Genomic DNA, 23,596 nt, shown 5'->3' with positions numbered 1-23,596 from the left:
TGGCTATAACCTCCACAAGCCCATACCACAACATGCACACTCTTGAATTACATCTTTGCATCTGTCCCTAATTAGAGATGTAAAGTCAAGTTCTACACTCTATGTCGGGAATCTGTGAAGCAAGACCGCTCTTAACGGAAGAGAGGGAAGAAAGCGAGTGGGAGAAACAAACCATTGCACGCTGCTACAAACGGCTGGTAGCTGCAGGTGCGTTTTCTCCTCCATACACTCACTTCCCCTCCACGCATTCTTTAGTCGAGCCCTATCGAGTCACTACATGCGCAGAGACTTGCTTTCGTTCGCTTGCTCCAGAGACTTTCGGGACAGAGTGTACATGTAATTTTACCTCAAGTGCCATATTTCTGAAGTGAACTTGAAAAAATAAACCTCACTCACAACGACACTTGTGACCACTAAGCGAACATACTGTATTTTCCCCAGCTGTAGAACACGTTCGTATTTAGCAATTAAAACAACAATATCAGTTTACAATGTTATTCGACTCACAGTATAAAAGCAAAATACACTGAAGACTCAGTTACATTGTTGTATGACAATGTGCACTATCAAATTGCCCCAACTGGTTTGAGAAAGTCTGTTGCTCGGTGAAAAATGATGTACAAATCTGACAAATGTTTTCTTATAGTTTCTTCGATCTCTTCTCTTCTTAAATCGTTCGTGGCCATGTTGTGTTCATACAGAAGATCTACAATGCCAGGAAACCCTGAGCTTCCATATACGTTGAATTTGCTCTGGGTGAATATGGAATGCCTGTAAGGTAAGAAAGTATAACTTAATATATATTAATCAACTTGTAAAATGGATAAAAATAGCTTCCAGCATATTTCGTATTTAGGCAAGGCATGTGTTGTAAATATGGAGGGCCAACCTTCGTGGCGGAGTGGTTAGCACAACGCGCTACGATTTCATCATATCATCACCCATCCTCATCTTTGCGATTAAACAGAAGTGGTAGAAAAACTAAGTAAAATAATCCAAATCAATCGATCAATGATTGATTAAGTTTGTGGTATTAGTTCACTCTATACACCCAGTAAGGCTAATCGGGACTGGATCTACAGTTTAAAGTGGGATTCGTTCCACTGTGTGTCACCACCGGGTATCGAACCCGGTTAGCCTTGATTACAAGGCGACGATACCAGCAATCAATCACTAAATAAATAAGAAGAATGGGAAAAATGAAAGCCCATGACAAGAGTTTATTACAAAAACATTACATATTTTGAATTTTGAGTTATGAAGTATTTAATTAGTCAAAATTTGAGCAACATGTGAGTGAACGAAATACGTCTGTATCGAAATTTCTCCCGCCCCTGATCAAAGCTTAGAAATGATTTAATGTTATAATTAACTTTATACACAATATATTATCACAACTTGAGACATCTTGTGCTAAAATTGGCTTCCGTTTCTCATTATTTTCATTACAGAGAAAGTCTCGAAATTCTTTTGTCACACCTCGTATGCGGTGTATAACGGATGTATGGATTTCAGTAGTGATAAAATTGTTTGTCTGAATGATTTTCTTTCCAGAAATAAGCAAGAATTCGCAAATAATTTATCGTATTTCCATTTCACTCACCTGTCATTTGGCCTCTCTGGTAAACCAGCAGGTATAATAAAGGTTTTCTCTATCTCCATAATCTGATCGTTCAACATTCTCACTTCAATTGGGCTGCAAGCAAATGCATTTTAATAATACACAATTAAATACAAAATATATGACACAAAAATTACATTATAAGTAAGAGATATAAAAAAAGGAGATTCAACGTTGTGGTGTTGAAGAATTTTTTTGGTAACACATTAACTGTAGACATTAGTCTATGGAGACGTTTCGTGAAAATATTAGTTGGTCGGATGGGATACAATGAAGATAATAAGCCGTAATTAGTTGATGAATATATTTTGAAAGGAGACAAGAAATATATACTTGGAAGTACTTAAACTACAAATATATCTAAGTAGTTTCTGTGTCGCATTTCTATGAAAAACCCAAAATCATATGTTAGACCGAAATAAGCTTTTAGAAAATATGCAGTAATTTTGATTTCACAACACATTTAGTTTCATTGAATTTTCGATAATTGATAAAGAATAGTAAAAACAGAGTTGAGCGGTTTACAAAAATGAAGAAATAATATTGAACTTTATCGACTTCTAACTGAGGTGAAACACCTTTGTGAGCAAATTTACAATTAGCTTATTTTCGAGACATACAGAGTTCTTCTTGAGTTACATACAGTATACGAGATAAACTATAATTTCGTATTCTTGCTAGTATATTTAATGTTTCTTATTTATTGATCTGATGATAAAATTAGTAAATTTCATTGACTTGTAGCCTACATATTTAATATTTTAATAGTCATTAGTTTTAAAGGACTTTAAATTTTCTGTGCTCGAAAAATATTCAACAAAATCAGCGTAATTGTTAGAACCGAATAAAATGTGACATCATATTCAAGATACCATGTAGAAATAATTGTAATAGGATATAAAAAATATACCTACTTCAAAGTGTTCACATCTTTAATCTTTTCTTCCCATTCGTGAACTACTATGCTGAAGTTTCTTATGGATTCCTCTAATAAAACTGTAATAGAATATTGATCAATATTGTAATTATGTTGTAATTACGCCATGTGAATATAAAGAAAAATAACTCTACTGATTGAACATATAATTTCTCCTTTAAGTCTACATAATTGTTGTATTCAACCTGACTTATATCTTTAAAAGTCATCTCGGATGTATATACATACAGTTTTGAGGTTTGAATTGAACAGCAAAAGACATTATATCAGTTTTTGTAAGGATTGATGAAGATGATGCGATGAGCAAAATATCTAACAGGTAATTTCCAGGAAGTAAAGATATCTGAATGAACTGGAAATCAGACGATTCGCAGGAAATACCACCAATCAAAATAAACGAGCGTCACGTGATGACTGTGAACAGTAGAAATATTATTGATGCAGAACATGTACAAGAGAGTTGTATCCGTAACATTTTTAAAATTTAAATATATTGGATAATTGTCGTCCCCAGCAGTGGCAGTTGAAGGTCTGTGCCTGTCAGCGTCCACAAGAAGCGCAATCATCCCTCCCAATCACTCACACCCGTTTTAGCCTACATAATGATTTCTATTGTATTGTCAATTCAACTGTTGTATACAGCTTTCACCAAAAGATTCAGGTAAACGGCATTTTATCCAAGGCAACCCAACTTACCCAAAGCGTTGGACTGTTGCATATGGAGTTAGGCGTAATTTCAGGGTTGCCAAGTGCACAGTGGATACGTGTACACAATGGATAATGAAATTGAATAATTGGAAGATATTATATGTTAAAATACACACAGTTTCCCATTATATCGCCGATTACAAAATATTTTGTAAAGAGTAATGAACGTTAAATTATTTAAAAACATATTAATATTAAATCCATATTTTCTAATTGGTTAAACACGTATAGTACCTTTTTCTAAGTAATTTTCTTATTTATCATTCGCTCTACACGATAACGGTATTTAAGGAAAATACAACAAGAAAGAAAAGTGAAATTTTCAACATATCCCACGATCCGTGAAGAAAATTCAAATAAATCATGATTGAAAGTAGCCACTTCACTTTCGTATGCTGCTATGTATCCTGTACAATTTTCTTTGGGGGAGCGTACAAAGTAAATAGCCTTCTTTGTGTATTGAAGTAGACCCATTGTCCCGGTTCTAAGCCCTCATTTGAGGCTCGAATCATCATTTGAGGCTCGTCGTAGCCTTTTATGATGTATATTTTGAGGGGTAGAGTTGGCAACACTGTGGGGGCACTGTAGCCTTTTATGAGGGGGTCTATTGCTTTTTGTTTACATCTGGTAACACTGCCGTAGTTTGACAGTGTTGTTAACCTACTGGGTTTTTTTCACTGAGGCTCGAATCATCATTTGAGGCTCGTCGTAGCCTTTTATGATGTATATTTTGAGGGCACAGAGTTGGCAACACTGTGGGTTTACTGTAGCCTTTTATGAGGGGGGGGGTTTATTGCCCTCTGTTTACATCTGGCAACACTACCGTAGTTTGACAGTGTTGTTAACCTACTGGGTTTTTTTTTTCACTGAGGCTTGAATCATCATTTGAGGCTCGTCGTAGCCTTTTATGATGTATATTTTGAGGGGCCTAGTGTTGGCAACACTGTGGGGGCACTGTAGCCTTTTATGAGGGGGGTTTATTGCCCTCTGTTTACATCTGGCAACACTACCGTAGTTTGACAGTGTTGTTAACCTACTGGGTTTTTTTCACTGTAAATTTTCATCAAAGGGCCTGAGGGGTCCATGTATTTTTTATGTCTGGCAATACTGTTGGGGGGCCTAGTGTTGGCGACACTGCGGGTTTACTGTAGCCTTTTATGAGGGGGGCCTATTGTCCTCTTTTTATATTTGGCAACTCTATTGGATGTTTTGTTTGAGGCTTGGGTTTTGCCAACCCATCCGAAGAAAATTCCACTATATGATCTTTCACTGGCTAAGCTAACCTACAAATAGGAATTGGCAACACCGACGAGCCTCAAATAATAATTCAAGACTCGTCGGTGTTGCCTACCCACTCTACAAAAATTCTACTATATGATATTTTGAAACTTTTGAATGCAACTTATCGTAATTTTCCAACTGTGGGACCAAATGTTTATATATTGTGACTTTTGTAAACCTCTTTCGGGAACAATGTGTCGCACACACACACACGCGCGCGCGCGTGCCTGTATTGTGACGCAAGCAAACAAAAAAAACTTTGCCTGTCATTACAAAAAAAAACTTTGACCGTATTCTTAAATAACTAACAAGGACAATGAATCTTTTTGGCTTCCGCAAACAGATCAACATGGAGACTGCACCACCAAATTCCAATAACCTCTTACCTTCCGTATTATCTAAACTCAATGGTTTACTGATTGTTCATCTCAACAGCATTTGGACGAAACTGAATGACGATGTGGGCAAGATGTTTTATGTTTTTAATAACAATTTACATTTCTACGAAATTCCGATCGACGGGAAACTTCAAATCACCGTGAATCCGGAAAACGCAGGCGAAATCAAAATTTCTACCGGCAAGAATATTTTTCGAATCAAGCACGACAAGATGCTTTCTAACATTACGTACGATGTTTCTGCAGGAGATTATCTTTACATGGAACTTCTCGGAGATTACGACAAACTTATTCCTCTTTTTGTAGAATTACGAATCGTCTATCCTATTATAAATAACCGTTAACCAAAAATGCCTAACGACATTTTCGGCAACACCAAGCGTGTAGACCACGCAGAAGAGATTCTCATGTTGGACATTCGAGTTAAGAAGTTGAGGACCGATTTGATTGCTTTGCAGGAGACCTTAAACAAAAGTTTAGAGTCGGAAATCGCTACGCTCCAAACGCAATGTCTCGACCCCATTCTGAAAATCGATTCCGAACTGAAGACGCTGATAAAAAATTATGTCGACGTACCTTCTTACGACAACGTTCAAAATATACAGTTGAGCGTGGATTCGCTTCAAAATGATTTGGCCAAATTACAGCAATTTCAATCGAAAAATGAAGATTTGGAAAAACTGAAACTCGAAATCGAAGAACGAACTTCCGCAATAGAAAAGAATTTCTCTGAACTTCAAACCGTCGTGAACGATATAGATGCAGAACGCTTACATGTCGTCGTTTCCAAATTACAAGAAGAATTCACCAGCACGTTGGAAGAAATTAAATCCAAGTTGCAGACTTTGGAAGATACAATGACGAACCTACCATCGTCGGACGAACTGCAGGTCATCGGTAAAAGCGTCGCGAACATAAAAATTCAATTGGAGGCCTATCAAGATTTCGAACACATTCAAACCACCATCGCTACGCTTCAGGCGTCCTTGGAATTGATCAACGAAGAAATTAAAAATATTCACGCTGAAGCGAGAGCGTTGACGAGCATTCAAGACACGTTAAGCACGGTTCAGCAGAAGATCGAATATTTAGAAAATTTGAACGTCGAAACGAATCTCGCTCATTTTCATCACGTACTCGACAACATACAGGGTGACTTGGAATCGTTACGGACGAGCGTGCCTTCGAGCGAAGATTTGGAAAAATTGAAAACGGCGGTGACGGCACTATCCGATTCGAACGACATCAAAAGTTCATTGAGCGATCTCGAGAGTAGGGTGGCCAATCTCCCCACCTCCAAAGAATTGCACGCTTTGAAAAGGAACATATCTCGAATGCTGAAACGACTAGAAACGGAAACGGCGAACGTGGAACAGATTCGAGACGAAATTAGTTCGCTGGTGTCGACGCTGCCCACTTCGCAGAGCGTCGCCGACCTTCACACGCAGTTTACAGAGATGCGAAGGATCGTGAACGATCTTACCGAGAAGAGCTCGAAATTGAATCAAGTCGAGAACCTTCAGAACATTGTCGTCAACATCAGAGATCAAGTTGGAGTGCTGGAATCCACGCAGGAATCGACGCTGGCCTCTTTCGGTGCCAAGTTGCAAGAACTCAACGAAAACTACAAGCAGTTGAACGTGGAAGTGAAAATCAAACCGTCGTTTTCTGCCGTAACGGATACCATAATCGAGCATTTGCTGCCCATCGAAAATAAACTCGGACAAGTTCACAGTAATCTGCTCGGCGTCGACACTAAATTCGCTAAACTGCATTCTCTGCAAGCCATCGAAATCAACAGCGTACCCAATCAACAGAGAATCTCCACGTTCGTCGAAGGTAACAAACTGTACATGTTGCATCCTTATCATCCGTACTACAAGTTTCTCCTCGATGGCACGATTCAGATAAACGAATTTTCGTACTGGTCTCACGGTAGAAAAGCTAGCGTTCCCACCATGACTTTGATATCGAATCGTGGTGTCCAGAAAGCAGGAAACATTCCTCTGGCGCGTTGGAACGAAACGCGCAACATATATGAAATACACGAAGACGAAGATCTTACCGTTTTCGACGTGAGTGCCGGCGATAAGCTGATCATTCAAAACACGAGCGAAGTGCCACCCTCTTTGAATCCCATCACGCTTGTGCTTCTCTTGAAACGTAATCTCTAAAAAAATGTCTAGGCAAGCCATCGTCGAAGAATTGCATAAACCTGCACGCCGTAACTACGAACGTTTGGCTGTGGTAACCAAGGGCATCGACGACCTCTGGCAAAGCGACCTCGTGGAGATGAGTAGCGGCAATTTGAAAAACGTACATAAATTGAACAAGGGCAACAAGTACCTCGTCACCGTCATAGACACATTTTCGAAATTCGCATGGGCTCTACCTTTGAAGGCGAAAACGGGAACGTGCGTCACGGAAGCATTCAAGACAATTTTTTGCGAAAGCGGTGGCAGACGACCACGGTTTCTGCAAACGGACAACGGTAAAGAATTTTACAACGCCGTATTCCAAAAATTTATTCAAAAACACAAGATTCGACATTATTCGAGCTTCAGTCACATCAAAGCCAGCATCGTGGAAAGATTCAATCGAACCTTGAAAACACACATGTGGAAACGATTCACGCTTCGGGGAAATTACAAATGGGTCGACATCCTGCCGGAACTCGTCGACACCTATAATGATACGGTACACAGAACGATAGGTATGAAGCCAGCTGACGTTACGAAATCTGACGAGCAGCGTTTAATTTCTACAGTTTACTGTCCAAAGTACACACCCACGACAAAAAAAGCTAAATACAAAATTGGAGACCGGGTGAGGATCAGCAAATTCAAACGCACCTTCGAGAAGGGATTCACAAAAAATTGGAGCACGGAACTCTTTACCGTGGTTCGAGTTCTACCTGGAAACCGACACACGTATATAATAAAAGATAGTAGCGGCGAGATTTTGAAAGGAAGATTTTACGAAGAGGAACTCTCTAAAACAAAACACCCCGACACGTACCTCATCGAGAAAGTATTGCGTAGGAAAGGTGACAAACTGTTTGTCAAATGGCTGGGACTTCCGGAAAAGAGTTGGATCGACGCGAACGAAGTGATCTTGTGAGTACGTGGAACGTGGTGAAGCGTCTACCGGATCCGGAAAGTCAAACGAGAAAAAAAAAAGAACGGCAAGTTGCTTCCCGACAGCATCCGCTGTCTGATCGTAGGTCCTTCGGGGTGTGGGAAAACGACACTGCTCGTGGACAATTTTCTCCTCGCACCGAATTGGTTAGATTGGAAGAACAGGCACCTGTACGTGTTCTCGAAAAGTTTGGAGCAATCCAAATACCAGCAACTGATGAAACTGTACGATGGTCTGGACATTGCAACGTTCGCCTCGGAAATAAAACCACTCGACGATTGTCGTGAAAATTCAGTCGTTGTGTTCGACGACGCCATCCTGGAAAATCAAAATGAAATTCGCAACTTTTTCACGCAAGGTCGTCACAAAGGAATGGATTGTTTTTACCTAGCTCAAACGTTTTCCAAAATTCCAAAACAGTTAGTGCGCGACAACGCTAATTTCATATGTTTGTTTCGTCAAGATCACACCAACCTCAAGCATGCGTACGATGACTACGTAGGCGGAGACATGAACTACAATCAATTTTCGGAAGGCTGCTGCTCTACTTGCTGGAACGGTGACGATTTCGGATTCGCGACGATCGACATGACGAGGAAACCCAACGACGGAAAATACAGAAACAAAATCAACGACTTTCTAAACGTTGCAACGTTGTGAGAAACGACGTGTATAAATAACGTCATGACGAAACGAAAAATCGAAGACGAAAATCTCAAGCTTCGCGATTACCTCGCGAAACGCTTCAAAGGTTGGAAATCCGAGAATCGCGGATTCTACGAAGAGAAGAAACGTCAGGATCAACCCGTGATCGATGCCATCAGCAGTCTAGGTAAAGAAATTAAAAGTGTCACGGAACAAAATAAAAATTTGATCAACGAACTCGTACCGCCGCCTTCGCTGGTTTCCATGCTGGGATACAATCCGAACACTTCATCCTTGTCGAATTTCCCCGTGCTCAGGTAGTCTCGTGCCAAAGGTCCCAACTCGATTTTATCCGAAGACGTGCTGCCTATGGCTCGACGTCGTGCCGGTGCATCCTTCAGTTCGAACGGCGTCGAAGGAATGCTCGAAATGGGCGTGGGTACGGCGTAACTTTTAGCTGCGAGCGGTACGAGTTCGTTGATCAAATTTTTATTTTGTTCCGTGACACTTTTAATTTCTTTACCTAGACTGCTGATGGCATCGATCACGGGTTGATCCTGACGTTTCTTCTCTTCGTAGAATCCGCGATTCTCGGATTTCCAACCTTTGAAGCGTTTCGCGAGGTAATCGCGAAGCTTGAGATTTTCGTCTTCGATTTTTCGTTTCGTCATGACGTTATTTATACACGTCGTTTCTCACAACGTTGCAACGTTTAGAAAGTCGTTGATTTTGTTTCTGTATTTTCCGTCGTTGGGTTTCCTCGTCATGTCGATCGTCGCGAATCCGAAATCGTCACCGTTCCAGCAAGTAGAGCAGCAGCCTTCCGAAAATTGATTGTAGTTCATGTCTCCGCCTACGTAGTCATCGTACGCATGCTTGAGGTTGGTGTGATCTTGACGAAACAAACATATGAAATTAGCGTTGTCGCGCACTAACTGTTTTGGAATTTTGGAAAACGTTTGAGCTAGGTAAAAACAATCCATTCCTTTGTGACGACCTTGCGTGAAAAAGTTGCGAATTTCATTTTGATTTTCCAGGATGGCGTCGTCGAACACAACGACTGAATTTTCACGACAATCGTCGAGTGGTTTTATTTCCGAGGCGAACGTTGCAATGTCCAGACCATCGTACAGTTTCATCAGTTGCTGGTATTTGGATTGCTCCAAACTTTTCGAGAACACGTACAGGTGCCTGTTCTTCCAATCTAACCAATTCGGTGCGAGGAGAAAATTGTCCACGAGCAGTGTCGTTTTCCCACACCCCGAAGGACCTACGATCAGACAGCGGATGCTGTCGGGAAGCAACTTGCCGTTCTTTTTTTTTTCTCGTTTGACTTTCCGGATCCGGTAGACGCTTCACCACGTTCCACGTACTCACAAGATCACTTCGTTCGCGTCGATCCAACTCTTTTCCGGAAGTCCCAGCCATTTGACAAACAGTTTGTCACCTTTCCTACGCAATACTTTCTCGATGAGGTACGTGTCGGGGTGTTTTGTTTTAGAGAGTTCCTCTTCGTAAAATCTTCCTTTCAAAATCTCGCCGCTACTATCTTTTATTATATACGTGTGTCGGTTTCCAGGTAGAACTCGAACCACGGTAAAGAGTTCCGTGCTCCAATTTTTTGTGAATCCCTTCTCGAAGGTGCGTTTGAATTTGCTGATCCTCACCCGGTCTCCAATTTTGTATTTAGCTTTTTTTGTCGTGGGTGTGTACTTTGGACAGTAAACTGTAGAAATTAAACGCTGCTCGTCAGATTTCGTAACGTCAGCTGGCTTCATACCTATCGTTCTGTGTACCGTATCATTATAGGTGTCGACGAGTTCCGGCAGGATGTCGACCCATTTGTAATTTCCCCGAAGCGTGAATCGTTTCCACATGTGTGTTTTCAAGGTTCGATTGAATCTTTCCACGATGCTGGCTTTGATGTGACTGAAGCTCGAATAATGTCGAATCTTGTGTTTTTGAATAAATTTTTGGAATACGGCGTTGTAAAATTCTTTACCGTTGTCCGTTTGCAGAAACCGTGGTCGTCTGCCACCGCTTTCGCAAAAAATTGTCTTGAATGCTTCCGTGACGCACGTTCCCGTTTTCGCCTTCAAAGGTAGAGCCCATGCGAATTTCGAAAATGTGTCTATGACGGTGAGGAGGTACTTGTTGCCCTTGTTCAATTTATGTACGTTTTTCAAATTGCCGCTACTCATCTCCACGAGGTCGCTTTGCCAGAGGTCGTCGATGCCCTTGGTTACCACAGCCAAACGTTCGTAGTTACGGCGTGCAGGTTTATGCAATTCTTCGACGATGGCTTGCCTAGACATTTTTTTAGAGATTACGTTTCAAGAGAAGCACAAGCGTGATGGGATTCAAAGAGGGTGGCACTTCGCTCGTGTTTTGAATGATCAGCTTATCGCCGGCACTCACGTCGAAAACGGTAAGATCTTCGTCTTCGTGTATTTCATATATGTTGCGCGTTTCGTTCCAACGCGCCAGAGGAATGTTTCCTGCTTTCTGGACACCACGATTCGATATCAAAGTCATGGTGGGAACGCTAGCTTTTCTACCGTGAGACCAGTACGAAAATTCGTTTATCTGAATCGTGCCATCGAGGAGAAACTTGTAGTACGGATGATAAGGATGCAACATGTACAGTTTGTTACCTTCGACGAACGTGGAGATTCTCTGTTGATTGGGTACGCTGTTGATTTCGATGGCTTGCAGAGAATGCAGTTTAGCGAATTTAGTGTCGACGCCGAGCAGATTACTGTGAACTTGTCCGAGTTTATTTTCGATGGGCAGCAAATGCTCGATTATGGTATCCGTTACGGCAGAAAACGACGGTTTGATTTTCACTTCCACGTTCAACTGCTTGTAGTTTTCGTTGAGTTCTTGCAACTTGGCACCGAAAGAGGCCAGCGTCGATTCCTGCGTGGATTCCAGCACTCCAACTTGATCTCTGATGTTGACGACAATGTTCTGAAGGTTCTCGACTTGATTCAATTTCGAGCTCTTCTCGGTAAGATCGTTCACGATCCTTCGCATCTCTGTAAACTGCGTGTGAAGGTCGGCGACGCTCTGCGAAGTGGGCAGCGTCGACACCAGCGAACTAATTTCGTCTCGAATCTGTTCCACGTTCGCCGTTTCCGTTTCTAGTCGTTTCAGCATTCGAGATATGTTCCTTTTCAAAGCGTGCAATTCTTTGGAGGTGGGGAGATTGGCCACCCTACTCTCGAGATCGCTCAATGAACTTTTGATGTCGTTCGAATCGGATAGTGCCGTCACCGCCGTTTTCAATTTTTCCAAATCTTCGCTCGAAGGCACGCTCGTCCGTAACGATTCCAAGTCACCCTGTATGTTGTCGAGTACGTGATGAAAATGAGCGAGATTCGTTTCGACGTTCAAATTTTCTAAATATTCGATCTTCTGCTGAACCGTGCTTAACGTGTCTTGAATGCTCGTCAACGCTCTCGCTTCAGCGTGAATATTTTTAATTTCTTCGTTGATCAATTCCAAGGACGCCTGAAGCGTAGCGATGGTGGTTTGAATGTGTTCGAAATCTTGATAGGCCTCCAATTGAATTTTTATGTTCGCGACGCTTTTACCGATGACCTGCAGTTCGTCCGACGATGGTAGGTTCGTCATTGTATCTTCCAAAGTCTGCAACTTGGATTTAATTTCTTCCAACGTGCTGGTGAATTCTTCTTGTAATTTGGAAACGACGACATGTAAGCGTTCTGCATCTATATCGTTCACGACGGTTTGAAGTTCAGAGAAATTCTTTTCTATTGCGGAAGTTCGTTCTTCGATTTCGAGTTTCAGTTTTTCCAAATCTTCATTTTTCGATTGAAATTGCTGTAATTTGGCCAAATCATTTTGAAGCGAATCCACGCTCAACTGTATATTTTGAACGTTGTCGTAAGAAGGTACGTCGACATAATTTTTTATCAGCGTCTTCAGTTCGGAATCGATTTTCAGAATGGGGTCGAGACATTGCGTTTGGAGCGTAGCGATTTCCGACTCTAAACTTTTGTTTAAGGTCTCCTGCAAAGCAATCAAATCGGTCCTCAACTTCTTAACTCGAATGTCCAACATGAGAATCTCTTCTGCGTGGTCTACACGCTTGGTGTTGCCGAAAATGTCGTTAGGCATTTTTGGTTAACGGTTATTTATAATAGGATAGACGATTCGTAATTCTACAAAAAGAGGAATAAGTTTGTCGTAATCTCCGAGAAGTTCCATGTAAAGATAATCTCCTGCAGAAACATCGTACGTAATGTTAGAAAGCATCTTGTCGTGCTTGATTCGAAAAATATTCTTGCCGGTAGAAATTTTGATTTCGCCTGCGTTTTCCGGATTCACGGTGATTTGAAGTTTCCCGTCGATCGGAATTTCGTAGAAATGTAAATTGTTATTAAAAACATAAAACATCTTGCCCACATCGTCATTCAGTTTCGTCCAAATGCTGTTGAGATGAACAATCAGTAAACCATTGAGTTTAGATAATACGGAAGGTAAGAGGTTATTGGAATTTGGTGGTGCAGTCTCCATGTTGATCTGTTTGCGGAAGCCAAAAAGATTCATTGTCCTTGTTAGTTATTTAAGAATACGGTCAAAGTTTTTTTTTGTAATGACAGGCAAAGTTTTTTTTGTTTGCTTGCGTCACAATACAGGCACGCGCGCGCGCGCGTGTGTGTGTGCGACACATTGTTCCCGAAAGAGGTTTACAAAAGTTACAATATATAAACATTTGGTCCCACAGTTGGAAAATTACGATAAGTTGCATTCAAAAGTTTCAAAATATCATATAGTAGAATTTTTGTAGAGTGGGTAGGCAACACCGACGAGTCTTGAATTATTATTTGAGGCTCGTCGGTGTTGCCAATTCCTATTTGTAGGTTAGCTTAGCCAGTGAAAGATCATATAGTGGAATTTTCTTCAGATGGGTTGGCAAAACCCAAGCCTCAAACAAAACATCCAATAGAGTTGCCAAATATAAAAAGAGGACAATAGGCCCCCCTCATAAAAGGCTACAGTAAACCCGCAGTGTCGCCAACACTAGGCCCCCCAACAGTATTGCCAGACATAAAAAATACATGGACCCCTCAGGCCCTTTGATGAAAATTTACAGTGAAAAAAACCCAGTAGGTTAACAACACTGTCAAACTACGGTAGTGTTGCCAGATGTAAACAGAGGGCAATAAACCCCCCTCATAAAAGGCTACAGTGCCCCCACAGTGTTGCCAACACTAGGCCCCTCAAAATATACATCATAAAAGGCTACGACGAGCCTCAAATGATGATTCAAGCCTCAGTGAAAAAAAAAACCCAGTAGGTTAACAACACTGTCAAACTACGGTAGTGTTGCCAGATGTAAACAGAGGGCAATAAACCCCCCCCCTCATAAAAGGCTACAGTAAACCCACAGTGTTGCCAACTCTGTGCCCTCAAAATATACATCATAAAAGGCTACGACGAGCCTCAAATGATGATTCGAGCCTCAGTGAAAAAAACCCAGTAGGTTAACAACACTGTCAAACTACGGCAGTGTTACCAGATGTAAACAAAAAGCAATAGACCCCCCTCATAAAAGGCTACAGTGCCCCCACAGTGTAGCCAACTCTACCCCTCAAAATATACATCATAAAAGGCTACGACGAGCCTCAAATGATGATTCGAGCCTCAAATGAGGGCTTAGAACCGGGACAATGGGTCTACTTATTGAATTACATATTATAATATTAAAGTATGATGTAATGTATTATATAATTATATATTGATTCAGACATAGGCCTACCGAAAGATTTACTTTACTGTGCATGTCCTTAATTTACTTTACATTTCTTTCATTTTTATGCATTTCTATCTTTATGAAATTTCTTCTCATTATTTTCATTTATATTATTTTTTTAAAATTTGCTATTTGATCAGTAGCAGTAAAGTAACGCTAAAGCGCTACAGCCCAATATTGGGCCCTGGCTTACCTACCGACTCCTGGCCTCCCTCCCACGCGGGCCACAAGCGGGGCGTGTACATCTGCAGATAGACTAGGGGGACGGGTGGTCGGCCCGACCAATCCCCAGCCATTGAAGGACTTCAGGACCGGATTACGCTCACTCACTCGAAGCTCCCCAAGTTCCTCACGATGGTGGGTTGCAACAGGTCCTACACACAGGCCGAAAACCCAGAGACTGAACCCAAATTAGGAGTTTGAACTTTGCCAACGGAAGTGAAGAATTTGAATTTGATCCATAGTTAAGAGCCCACCCTTTTTGTAGTCTAACAAAGATCATGGAAAAGCGAACTTCTGAAGGGACGATATCTCATTTTACAGGGTGACCCAAAAATAATCGGAGTAACTCCAGGAATGTGTTTTTCGCATGTAAACAATTAAAATAGCTTATATAAACATTCGTCCAGAAATACTTGGTTTCAGAGTTGTAGGCTTTCACAACGCATGTTTATCGGAATGTCGTTATCTACCACAGGTGGTTTCCTGCGACACAAGATGCTGTTGAACACAATCTGATAGTACTTTTGGTAGTTGTATATGTTGAATGACGCTAATGAAACCATGTACACAAACCAGAAGAGAGAAGATATGCTCTTCATGAATGGTTTGGCGGAAGGCAATACTCTGGAGAGGCTCTTCGTTTGTACCAGGAAAGGTTCCCACAACGGAAATTTCCAGATAAGAAAACATTTGTGAGAATCCGTCCACCGTTATGTGAATCAAGGGATTTTTCATTTCGTGCTGCCACGAGAGAACGACAACGATTTACAACTCCTGCGAAGGGAGAAGAAATTCTGGATACTGTGAATGCAACTCCTCAAATCAACACGCGAAGGTAGGCAATTCCTATCTTGAGGCAGGAGGTGGACATTTTGAACATCTCCTCTAGGATACTGTGAAGAATTCAGTGTCAACCGGAAAGTCTTTATCTTCAGGTGGGAGACATTGACATTCGGGTTAGCACGTGTTTTGAATGCCTACAACTCGGAAACTAAGGATTCCCGGAACTACCTATGTTTATGCAAACTATTTAAATTGTTTACATGTGAGAATCACGTTCCTGAAGTTATGCTACTTATTTTGGGGACACCATGTATATATTCAACACGATTTCGCTTTCTTCGGCTGCTTGTGCAAAAGGAAAAAGCCGGGCTCGTCCGGGATTTGAACCCGGGACCTCTCGCACCCAAAGCGAGAATCATACCCCTAGACCAACGAGCCGCCTGTAACAACAAACAAAGTATGTATCCATTTCTAGCAGCATGGTACGCCATCAGCGATATTGTGCGACTCATTCTTCGAGTCAAATCTCCGACGTCAGCACGTTGGGATAAACAGGTTGTGCGGCAGCTTTCTCCATATGGATTGTAGGCTCTTATAAATTATCTCGGATTCATTTCATATCAATCTGAATAAGGATTATGAAAGAAAACAAATCATTCTTGGTATGCACTTTTTCTTCTCTTTTTTTATTCTACAGTCAATATTGTTTTTAAGGGTGGAATTATGTTGATGCAAAAGCAATGTTCTTTTTTGTTCATTGCCATTTTTTATTCAATTTATTACCTTCGATTGATTGATTTGCTTTATTTTACTTCGGTTTCATTCCACTTCTGGCAAATTGCGAAAATGGGTATTAGTGATGATATCATGAAATGGATGAATGGATACTCACAAACATCCGTGCCCAGGCCAGGATTCGAACGATGTGCGATGTGCTAATCACTACGCCTACGAATGGAGGCTTAATACCTACGAAATGTGGAAAACAGACTCAGTGAACTTGATGTTGGATAATTGGCCTACTCCCCTTTGCCGTCGGCTGCACATTACAGCAGACCTTGACAAGCGACCGTACGAGTTCGTATGCCCGTGTGGACTGCAGAACATTCAGCGGTACTGAAGCATTGTAAGAGGAACGAGAAGGAGGGTGTAAGCAAAGCGGGAGGCCTCGTAGGTCGCGATCGTTCAGTGGGAAAGTTCCTGCATTGAATCTCTAATGCTCGCTCGTACTCGAACTCGGTTTTTAAAATATGTTTATTATTTGAAAGCTCAAAACGTTCACACTGATGTTAAATTGTCCTGCTGTACTTCCGGAGAGCGTGCAACTGCTACTCAATGCCCACAGATTTCCAGGTCGCACGGGTGACATCAAGGCAAACAACGTTTCTTAATGATTTATTTTTGGTTTCAAAGAACAGCATTCTCTATCCTATCCTTCTATCCTGTATGCAATACAAGACAGATCAGGAAAATATGGGCTTGTCCGGGATTTGAACCCGGGACCTCTCGCACCCTAAGCGAGAATCATACCCCTAGACCAACAAGCCACTGACTGGTAACCTCCTTATATAACATGCATGGTTTTATTTAAGCACGTCTTTAACCTTATCGTGACGTCTATGGGAAACATTTGTCCTCTATTTGGGATATCGCAGTCTAAACTCGGACGTCTGTCGTAAATTGCCAAGAGAAGATTCGAAAATTTTTTTAAAATTCAATCGTGAATTTGATACAACAATAATGTTATTCAAAATACTAGGATATGATGACCTCCATTTTTACATTTCTTTTAATTTTTATGCATTTTTATTTTTATGAAATTTATATTTTATTATTTTTATTTATATTATTTTTTTAATATTTGCTTTTTGATCAGTAGTAGTAAAGTAACGCTAAAGCGCTACAGCCCAATATTGGGCCCTGGCTTACCTACCGACTCCTGGCCTCCCTCCCACGCGGGCCACAAGCGGGGCGTGTACATCTGCAGATAGACTAGGGGGACGGGTGGTCGGCCCGACCAATCTCCAGCCATTGCAGGACTTCAGGACCGGATTACGCTCACTCACTCGAAGCTCCCCAAGTTCCTCACGATGGTGGGTTGCCACAGGTCCTACACCCAGAGACTGAACGCAAATTAGGAGTTTGAATTTTGCCAACGGATGTGAAGAATTTGAATTTGATCCATAGTTCAGAGCCCACCCTTTTCGTAGTCTAACAGAGATCATGGAAAATCGAACTTCTGAAGGGACGATATCTCATTTTACAGGGTGACCCAAAAATAATCGGAGTAACTGCAGGAATGTGTTCCTCGCATGTAAACAATTAAAATAGCTTATATAAACATTCGTGCAGAAATACTTGGTTTCAGAGTTGTAGGCTTTCACAACGCATGTTTATCGGAATGTCGTTATCTACCACAGGTGGTTTCCTGCGACACAAGATGCTGTTGAACACAATCTGATAGTACTTTTGGTAGTTGTATATGTTGAATGACGCTAATGAAACCATGTACACAAACCAGAAGAGAGAAGATATGCTCTTCATGAATGGTTTGGCGGAAGGCAATACTCTGGAGAGGCTCTTCGTTTGTACCAGGAAAGGTTCCCACAACGGAAATTTCCAGATAAGAAAACATTTGTGAGAATCCGTCCACCGTTATGTGAATCAAGGGATTTTTCATTTCGTGCTGCCACGAGAGAACGACAACGATTTACAACTCCTGCGAAGGGAGAAGAAATTCTGGATACTGTGAATGCAACTCCTCAAATCAACACGCGAAGGTAGGCAATTCCTATCTTGAGGCAGGAGGTGGACATTTTGAACATCTCCTCTAGGATACTGTGAAGAATTCAGTGTCAACCGGAAAGTCTTTATCTTCAGGTGGGAGACATTGACATTCGGGTTAGCACGTGTTTTGAATGCCTACAACTCGGAAACTAAGGATTCCCGGAACTACCTATGTTTATGCCAACTATTTAAATTGTTTACATGTGAGAATCACGTTCCTGAAGTTATGCTACTTATTTTGGGGACACCATGTATATATTCAACACGATTTCGCTTTCTTCGGCTGCTTGTGCAAAAGGAAAAAGCCGGGCTCGTCCGGGATTTGAACCCGGGACCTCTCGCACCCAAAGCGAGAATCATACCCCTAGACCAACGAGCCGCCTGTAACAACAAACAAAGTATGTATCCATTTCTAGCAGCATGGTACGCCATCAGCGATATTGTGCGACTCATTCTTCGAGTCAAGTCTCCGACGTCAGCGCGTTGGGATAAACAGGTTGTGCGGCAGCTTTCTCCATATGGATTGTAGGCTCTTATAAATTATCTCGGATTCATTTCATATCAATCTGAATAAGGATTATGAAAGAAAACAAATCATTCTTGGTATGCACTTTTTCTTCTCTTTTTTTATTCTACAGTCAATATTGTTTTTAAGGGTGGAATTATGTTGATGCAAAAGCAATGTTCTTTTTGGTTCATTGCCATTTTTTATTCAATTTATTACCTTCGATTGATTGATTTGCTTTATTTTACTTCGGTTTCATTCCACTTCTGGCAAATTGCGAAAATGGGTATTAGTGATGATATCATGAAATGGATGAATGGATACTCACAAACATCCGTGCCCAGGCCAGGATTCGAACGATGTGCGATGTGCTAATCACTACGCCTACGAATGGAGGCTTAATACCTACGAAATGTGGAAAACAGACTCAGTGAACATGATGTTGGATAATTGGCCTACTCCCCTTTGCCGTCGGCTGCACATTACAGCAGAACTTGACAAGCGACCGTACGAGTTCGTATGCCCGTGTGGACTGCAGAACATTCAGCGGTACTGAAGCATTGTAAGAGGAACGAAAAGGAGGGTGTAAGCAAAGCGGGAGGCCTCGTAGGTCGCGATCGTTCAGTGGGAAAGTTCCTGCATTGAATCTCTAATGCTCGCTCGTACTCGAACTCGGTTTTTAAAATATGTTTATTATTTGAAAGCTCAAAACGTTCACACTGATGTTAAATTGTCCTGCTGTACTTCCGGAGAGCTTGCAACTGCTACTCAATGCCCACAGATTTCCAGGTCGCACGGGTGACATCAAGGCAAACAACGTTTCTTAATGATTTATTTTTGGTTTCAAAGAACAGCATTCTCTATCCTATCCTTCTATCCTGTATGCAATACAAGACAGATCAGGAAAATATGGGCTTGTCCGGGATTTGAACCCGGGACCTCTCGCACCCTAAGCGAGAATCATACCCCTAGACTAACCTCTATAAGGAGGTTACCAACCTGACTGGTAGCCTCCTTATATAACATGCATGGTTTTATTTAAGCACGTCTTTAACCTTATCGTGACGTCTATGGGAAACATTTGTCCTCTATTTGGGATATCGCAGTCTAAACTCGGACGTCTGTCGTAAATTGCCAAGAGAAGATTCCAAGATTTTTTTAAAATTAAATCGTGAATTTGATACAACAATAATGTTATTCAAAATATTAGGATATGATGAGCTCCATTTTTACATTTCTTTTAATTTTTATGCATTTTTATTTTTATGAAATTTATATTTTATTATTTTTATTTATATTATTTTTTTAATATTTGCTTTTTGATCAGTAGTAGTAAAGTAACGCTAAAGCGCTACAGCCCAATATTGGGCCCTGGCTTACCTACCGACTCCTGGCCTCCCTCCCACGCGGGCCACAAGCGGGGCGTGTACATCTGCAGATAGACTAGGGGGACGGGTGGTCGGCCCGACCAATCTCCAGCCATTGCAGGACTTCAGGACCGGATTACGCTCACTCACTCGAAGCTCCCCAAGTTCCTCACGATGGTGGGTTGCCACAGGTCCTACACCCAGAGACTGAACGCAAATTAGGAGTTTGAACTTTGCCAACGGATGTGAAGAATTTGAATTTGATCCATAGTTCAGAGCCCACCCTTTTCGTAGTCTAACAGAGATCATGGAAAATCGAACTTCTGAAGGGATGATATCTCATTTTACAGGGTGGCCCAAAAATAATCGGAGTAACTGCAGGAATGTGTTCCTCGCATGTAAACAATTAAAATAGCTTATATAAACATTCGTGCAGAAATACTTGGTTTCAGAGTTGTAGGCTTTCACAACGCATGTTTATCGGAATGTCGTTATCTACCACAGGTGGTTTCCTGCGACACAAGATGCTGTTGAACACAATCTGATAGTACTTTTGGTATTTGTATATGTTGAATGGACGCTAATGAAACCATGTACACAAACCAGAAGAGAGAAAATATGCTCTTCATGAATGGTTTGGCGGAAGGCAATACTCTGGACAGGCTCTTCGTTTGTACCAGGAAAGGTTTCCACAACGGAAATTTCCAGATAAGAAAACATTTGTGAGAATCCATCCATCGCTATGTGAATCAAGGAATTTTGCATTTCGTGCTGCCATGAGAGAGCGACAACGATTTACAACTCCTGCGAACGAAGAAGAAATTCTGGATACTGTGAATGCAACTCCTCAAATCAACACGCGAAGGTAGGCAATTCCTGTCTTGAGGCAGGAGGTGGACATTTTGAACATCTCCTCTAGGATACTCTGAAGAATTCAGTGTCAACCGGAACGTCTTTATCTTCACGTGGGAGACATTGACATTCGGGTTAGCACGTGTTTTGAATGCCTACAACTCGGAAACTAAGGATTCCCGGAACTACCTATGTTTATGCAAACTATTTAAATTGTTTACATGTGAGAATCACGTTCCTGAAGTTATGCTACTTATTTTGGGGACACCATGTATATATTCAACACGATTTCGCTTTCTTCGGCTGCTTGTGCAAAAGGAAAAAGCCGGGCTCGTCCGGGATTTGAACCCGGGACCTCTCGCACCCAAAGCGAGAATCATACCCCTAGACCAACGAGCCGCCTGTAACAACAAACAAAGTATGTATCCATTTCTAGCAGCATGGTACGCCATCAGCGATATTGTGCGACTCATTCTTCGAGTCAAGTCTCCGACGTCAGCGCGTTGGGATAAACAGGTTGTGCGGCAGCTTTCTCCATATGGATTGTAGGCTCTTATAAATTATCTCGGATTCATTTCATATCAATCTGAATAAGGATTATGAAAGAAAACAAATCATTCTTGGTATGCACTTTTTCTTCTCTTTTTTTATTCTACAGTCAATATTGTTTTTAAGGGTGGAATTATGTTGATGCAAAAGCAATGTTCTTTTTTGTTCATTGCCATTTTTTATTCAATTTATTACCTTCGATTGATTGATTTGCTTTATTTTACTTCGGTTTCATTCCACTTCTGGCAAATTGCGAAAATGGGTATTAGTGATGATATCATGAAATGGATGAATGGATACTCACAAACATCCGTGCCCAGGCCAGGATTCGAACGATGTGCGATGTGCTAATCACTACGCCTACGAATGGAGGCTTAATACCTACGAAATGTGGAAAACAGACTCAGTGAACATGATGTTGGATAATTGGCCTACTCCCCTTTGCCGTCGGCTGCACATTACAGCAGACCTTGACAAGCGACCGTACGAGTTCGTATGCCCGTGTGGACTGCAGAACATTCAGCGGTACTGAAGCATTGTAAGAGGAACGAAAAGGAGGGTGTAAGCAAAGCGGGAGGCCTCGTAGGTCGCGATCGTTCAGTGGGAAAGTTCCTGCATTGAATCTCTAATGCTCGCTCGTACTCGAACTCGGTTTTTAAAATATGTTTATTATTTGAAAGCTCAAAACGTTCACACTGATGTTAAATTGTCCTGCTGTACTTCCGGAGAGCGTGCAACTGCTACTCAATGCCCACAGATTTCCAGGTCGCACGGGTGACATCAAGGCAAACAACGTTTCTTAATGATTTATTTTTGGTTTCAAAGAACAGCATTCTCTATCCTATCCTTCTATCCTGTATGCAATACAAGACAGATCAGGAAAATATGGGCTTGTCCGGGATTTGAACCCGGGACCTCTCGCACCCTAAGCGAGAATCATACCCCTAGACTAACCTCTATAAGGAGGTTACCAACCTGACTGGTAACCTCCTTATATAACATGCATGGTTTTATTTAAGCACGTCTTTAACCTTATCGTGACGTCTATGGGAAACATTTGTCCTCTATTTGGGATATCGCAGTCTAAACTCGGACGTCTGTCGTAAATTGCCAAGAGAAAATTCGAAGATTTTTTTAAAATTCAATCGTGAATTTGATACAACAATAATGTTATTCAAAATATTAGGATATGATGAGCTCCATTTTTACATTTCTTTTAATTTTTATGCTTTTTTATTTTTATGAAATTTATATTTTATTATTTTTATTTATATTATTTTTTTAATATTTGCTTTTGATCAGTAGTAGTAAAGTAACGCTAAAGCGCTACAGCCCAATATTGGGCCCTGGCTTACCTACCGACTCCTGGCCTCCCTCCCACGCGGGCCACAAGCGGGGCGTGTACATCTGCAGATAGACTAGGGGGACGGGTGGTCGGCCCGACCAATCTCCAGCCATTGCAGGACTTCAGGACCGGATTACGCTCACTCACTCGAAGCTCCCCAAGTTCCTCACGATGGTGGGTTGCCACAGGTCCTACACCCAGAGACTGAACGCAAATTAGGAGTTTGAACTTTGCCAACGGATGTGAAGAATTTGAATTTGATCCATAGTTCAGAGCCCACCCTTTTCGTAGTCTAACAGAGATCATGGAAAATCGAACTTCTGAAGGGACGATATCTCATTTTACAGGGTGACCCAAAAATAATCGGAGTAACTCCAGGAATGTGTTCCTCGCATGTAAACAATTAAAATAGCTTATATAAACATTCGTGCAGAAATACTTGGTTTCAGAGTTGTAGGCTTTCACAACGCATGTTTATCGGAATGTCGTTATCTACCACAGGTGGTTTCCTGCGACACAAGATGCTGTTGAACACAATCTGATAGTACTTTTGGTATTTGTATATGTTGAATGGACGCTAATGAAACCATGTACACAAACCAGAAGAGAGAAAATATGCTCTTCATGAATGGTTTGGCGGAAGGCAATACTCTGGACAGGCTCTTCGTTTGTACCA

General features: G+C 41.4%; 1 protein-coding gene and 4 non-coding genes across 5 annotated transcripts in view; all 5 read right to left on the bottom strand.

Moving 5' to 3' along the window:
* Positions 1-479: 479 nt before the first annotated feature.
* Positions 480-23,596, bottom strand: part of LOC145978774 (N-acetylated-alpha-linked acidic dipeptidase 2-like) — a 236,056-nt gene continuing 212,939 nt past the window's right edge. The window contains exons 21-23 of the mRNA XM_083111590.1: positions 2,536-2,617; positions 1,604-1,696; positions 480-771 (exon numbers count right to left, since the gene is read on the bottom strand). Coding sequence (XP_082967716.1) covers positions 567-771; positions 1,604-1,696; positions 2,536-2,617 — 380 coding nt within the window. The 3' untranslated portion in view covers positions 480-566. The remainder of the gene's footprint in view (positions 772-1,603; positions 1,697-2,535; positions 2,618-23,596) is intronic.
* TRNAP-UGG (transfer RNA proline (anticodon UGG)) lies at positions 15,882-15,953 on the bottom strand. Its single transcript has one exon. It is a non-coding gene; the product is annotated as a tRNA-Pro (tRNA).
* Positions 16,991-17,062, bottom strand: TRNAP-AGG (transfer RNA proline (anticodon AGG)). Its single transcript has one exon. It is a non-coding gene; the product is annotated as a tRNA-Pro (tRNA).
* On the bottom strand, positions 18,610-18,681 carry TRNAP-UGG (transfer RNA proline (anticodon UGG)). Its single transcript has one exon. It is a non-coding gene; the product is annotated as a tRNA-Pro (tRNA).
* On the bottom strand, positions 21,354-21,425 carry TRNAP-UGG (transfer RNA proline (anticodon UGG)). The gene has a single exon. It is a non-coding gene; the product is annotated as a tRNA-Pro (tRNA).

This window comes from Lepisma saccharinum, chromosome 25 (genome assembly GCF_977018435.1).
Source record: "Lepisma saccharinum chromosome 25, izLepSacc3.1, whole genome shotgun sequence".
Classification (NCBI taxonomy): Eukaryota; Metazoa; Arthropoda; class Insecta; order Zygentoma; family Lepismatidae; genus Lepisma; species Lepisma saccharinum.
Note: the sequence above shows the minus strand (reverse complement) of the source record. Positions and strands in the feature narration are given on the sequence as shown.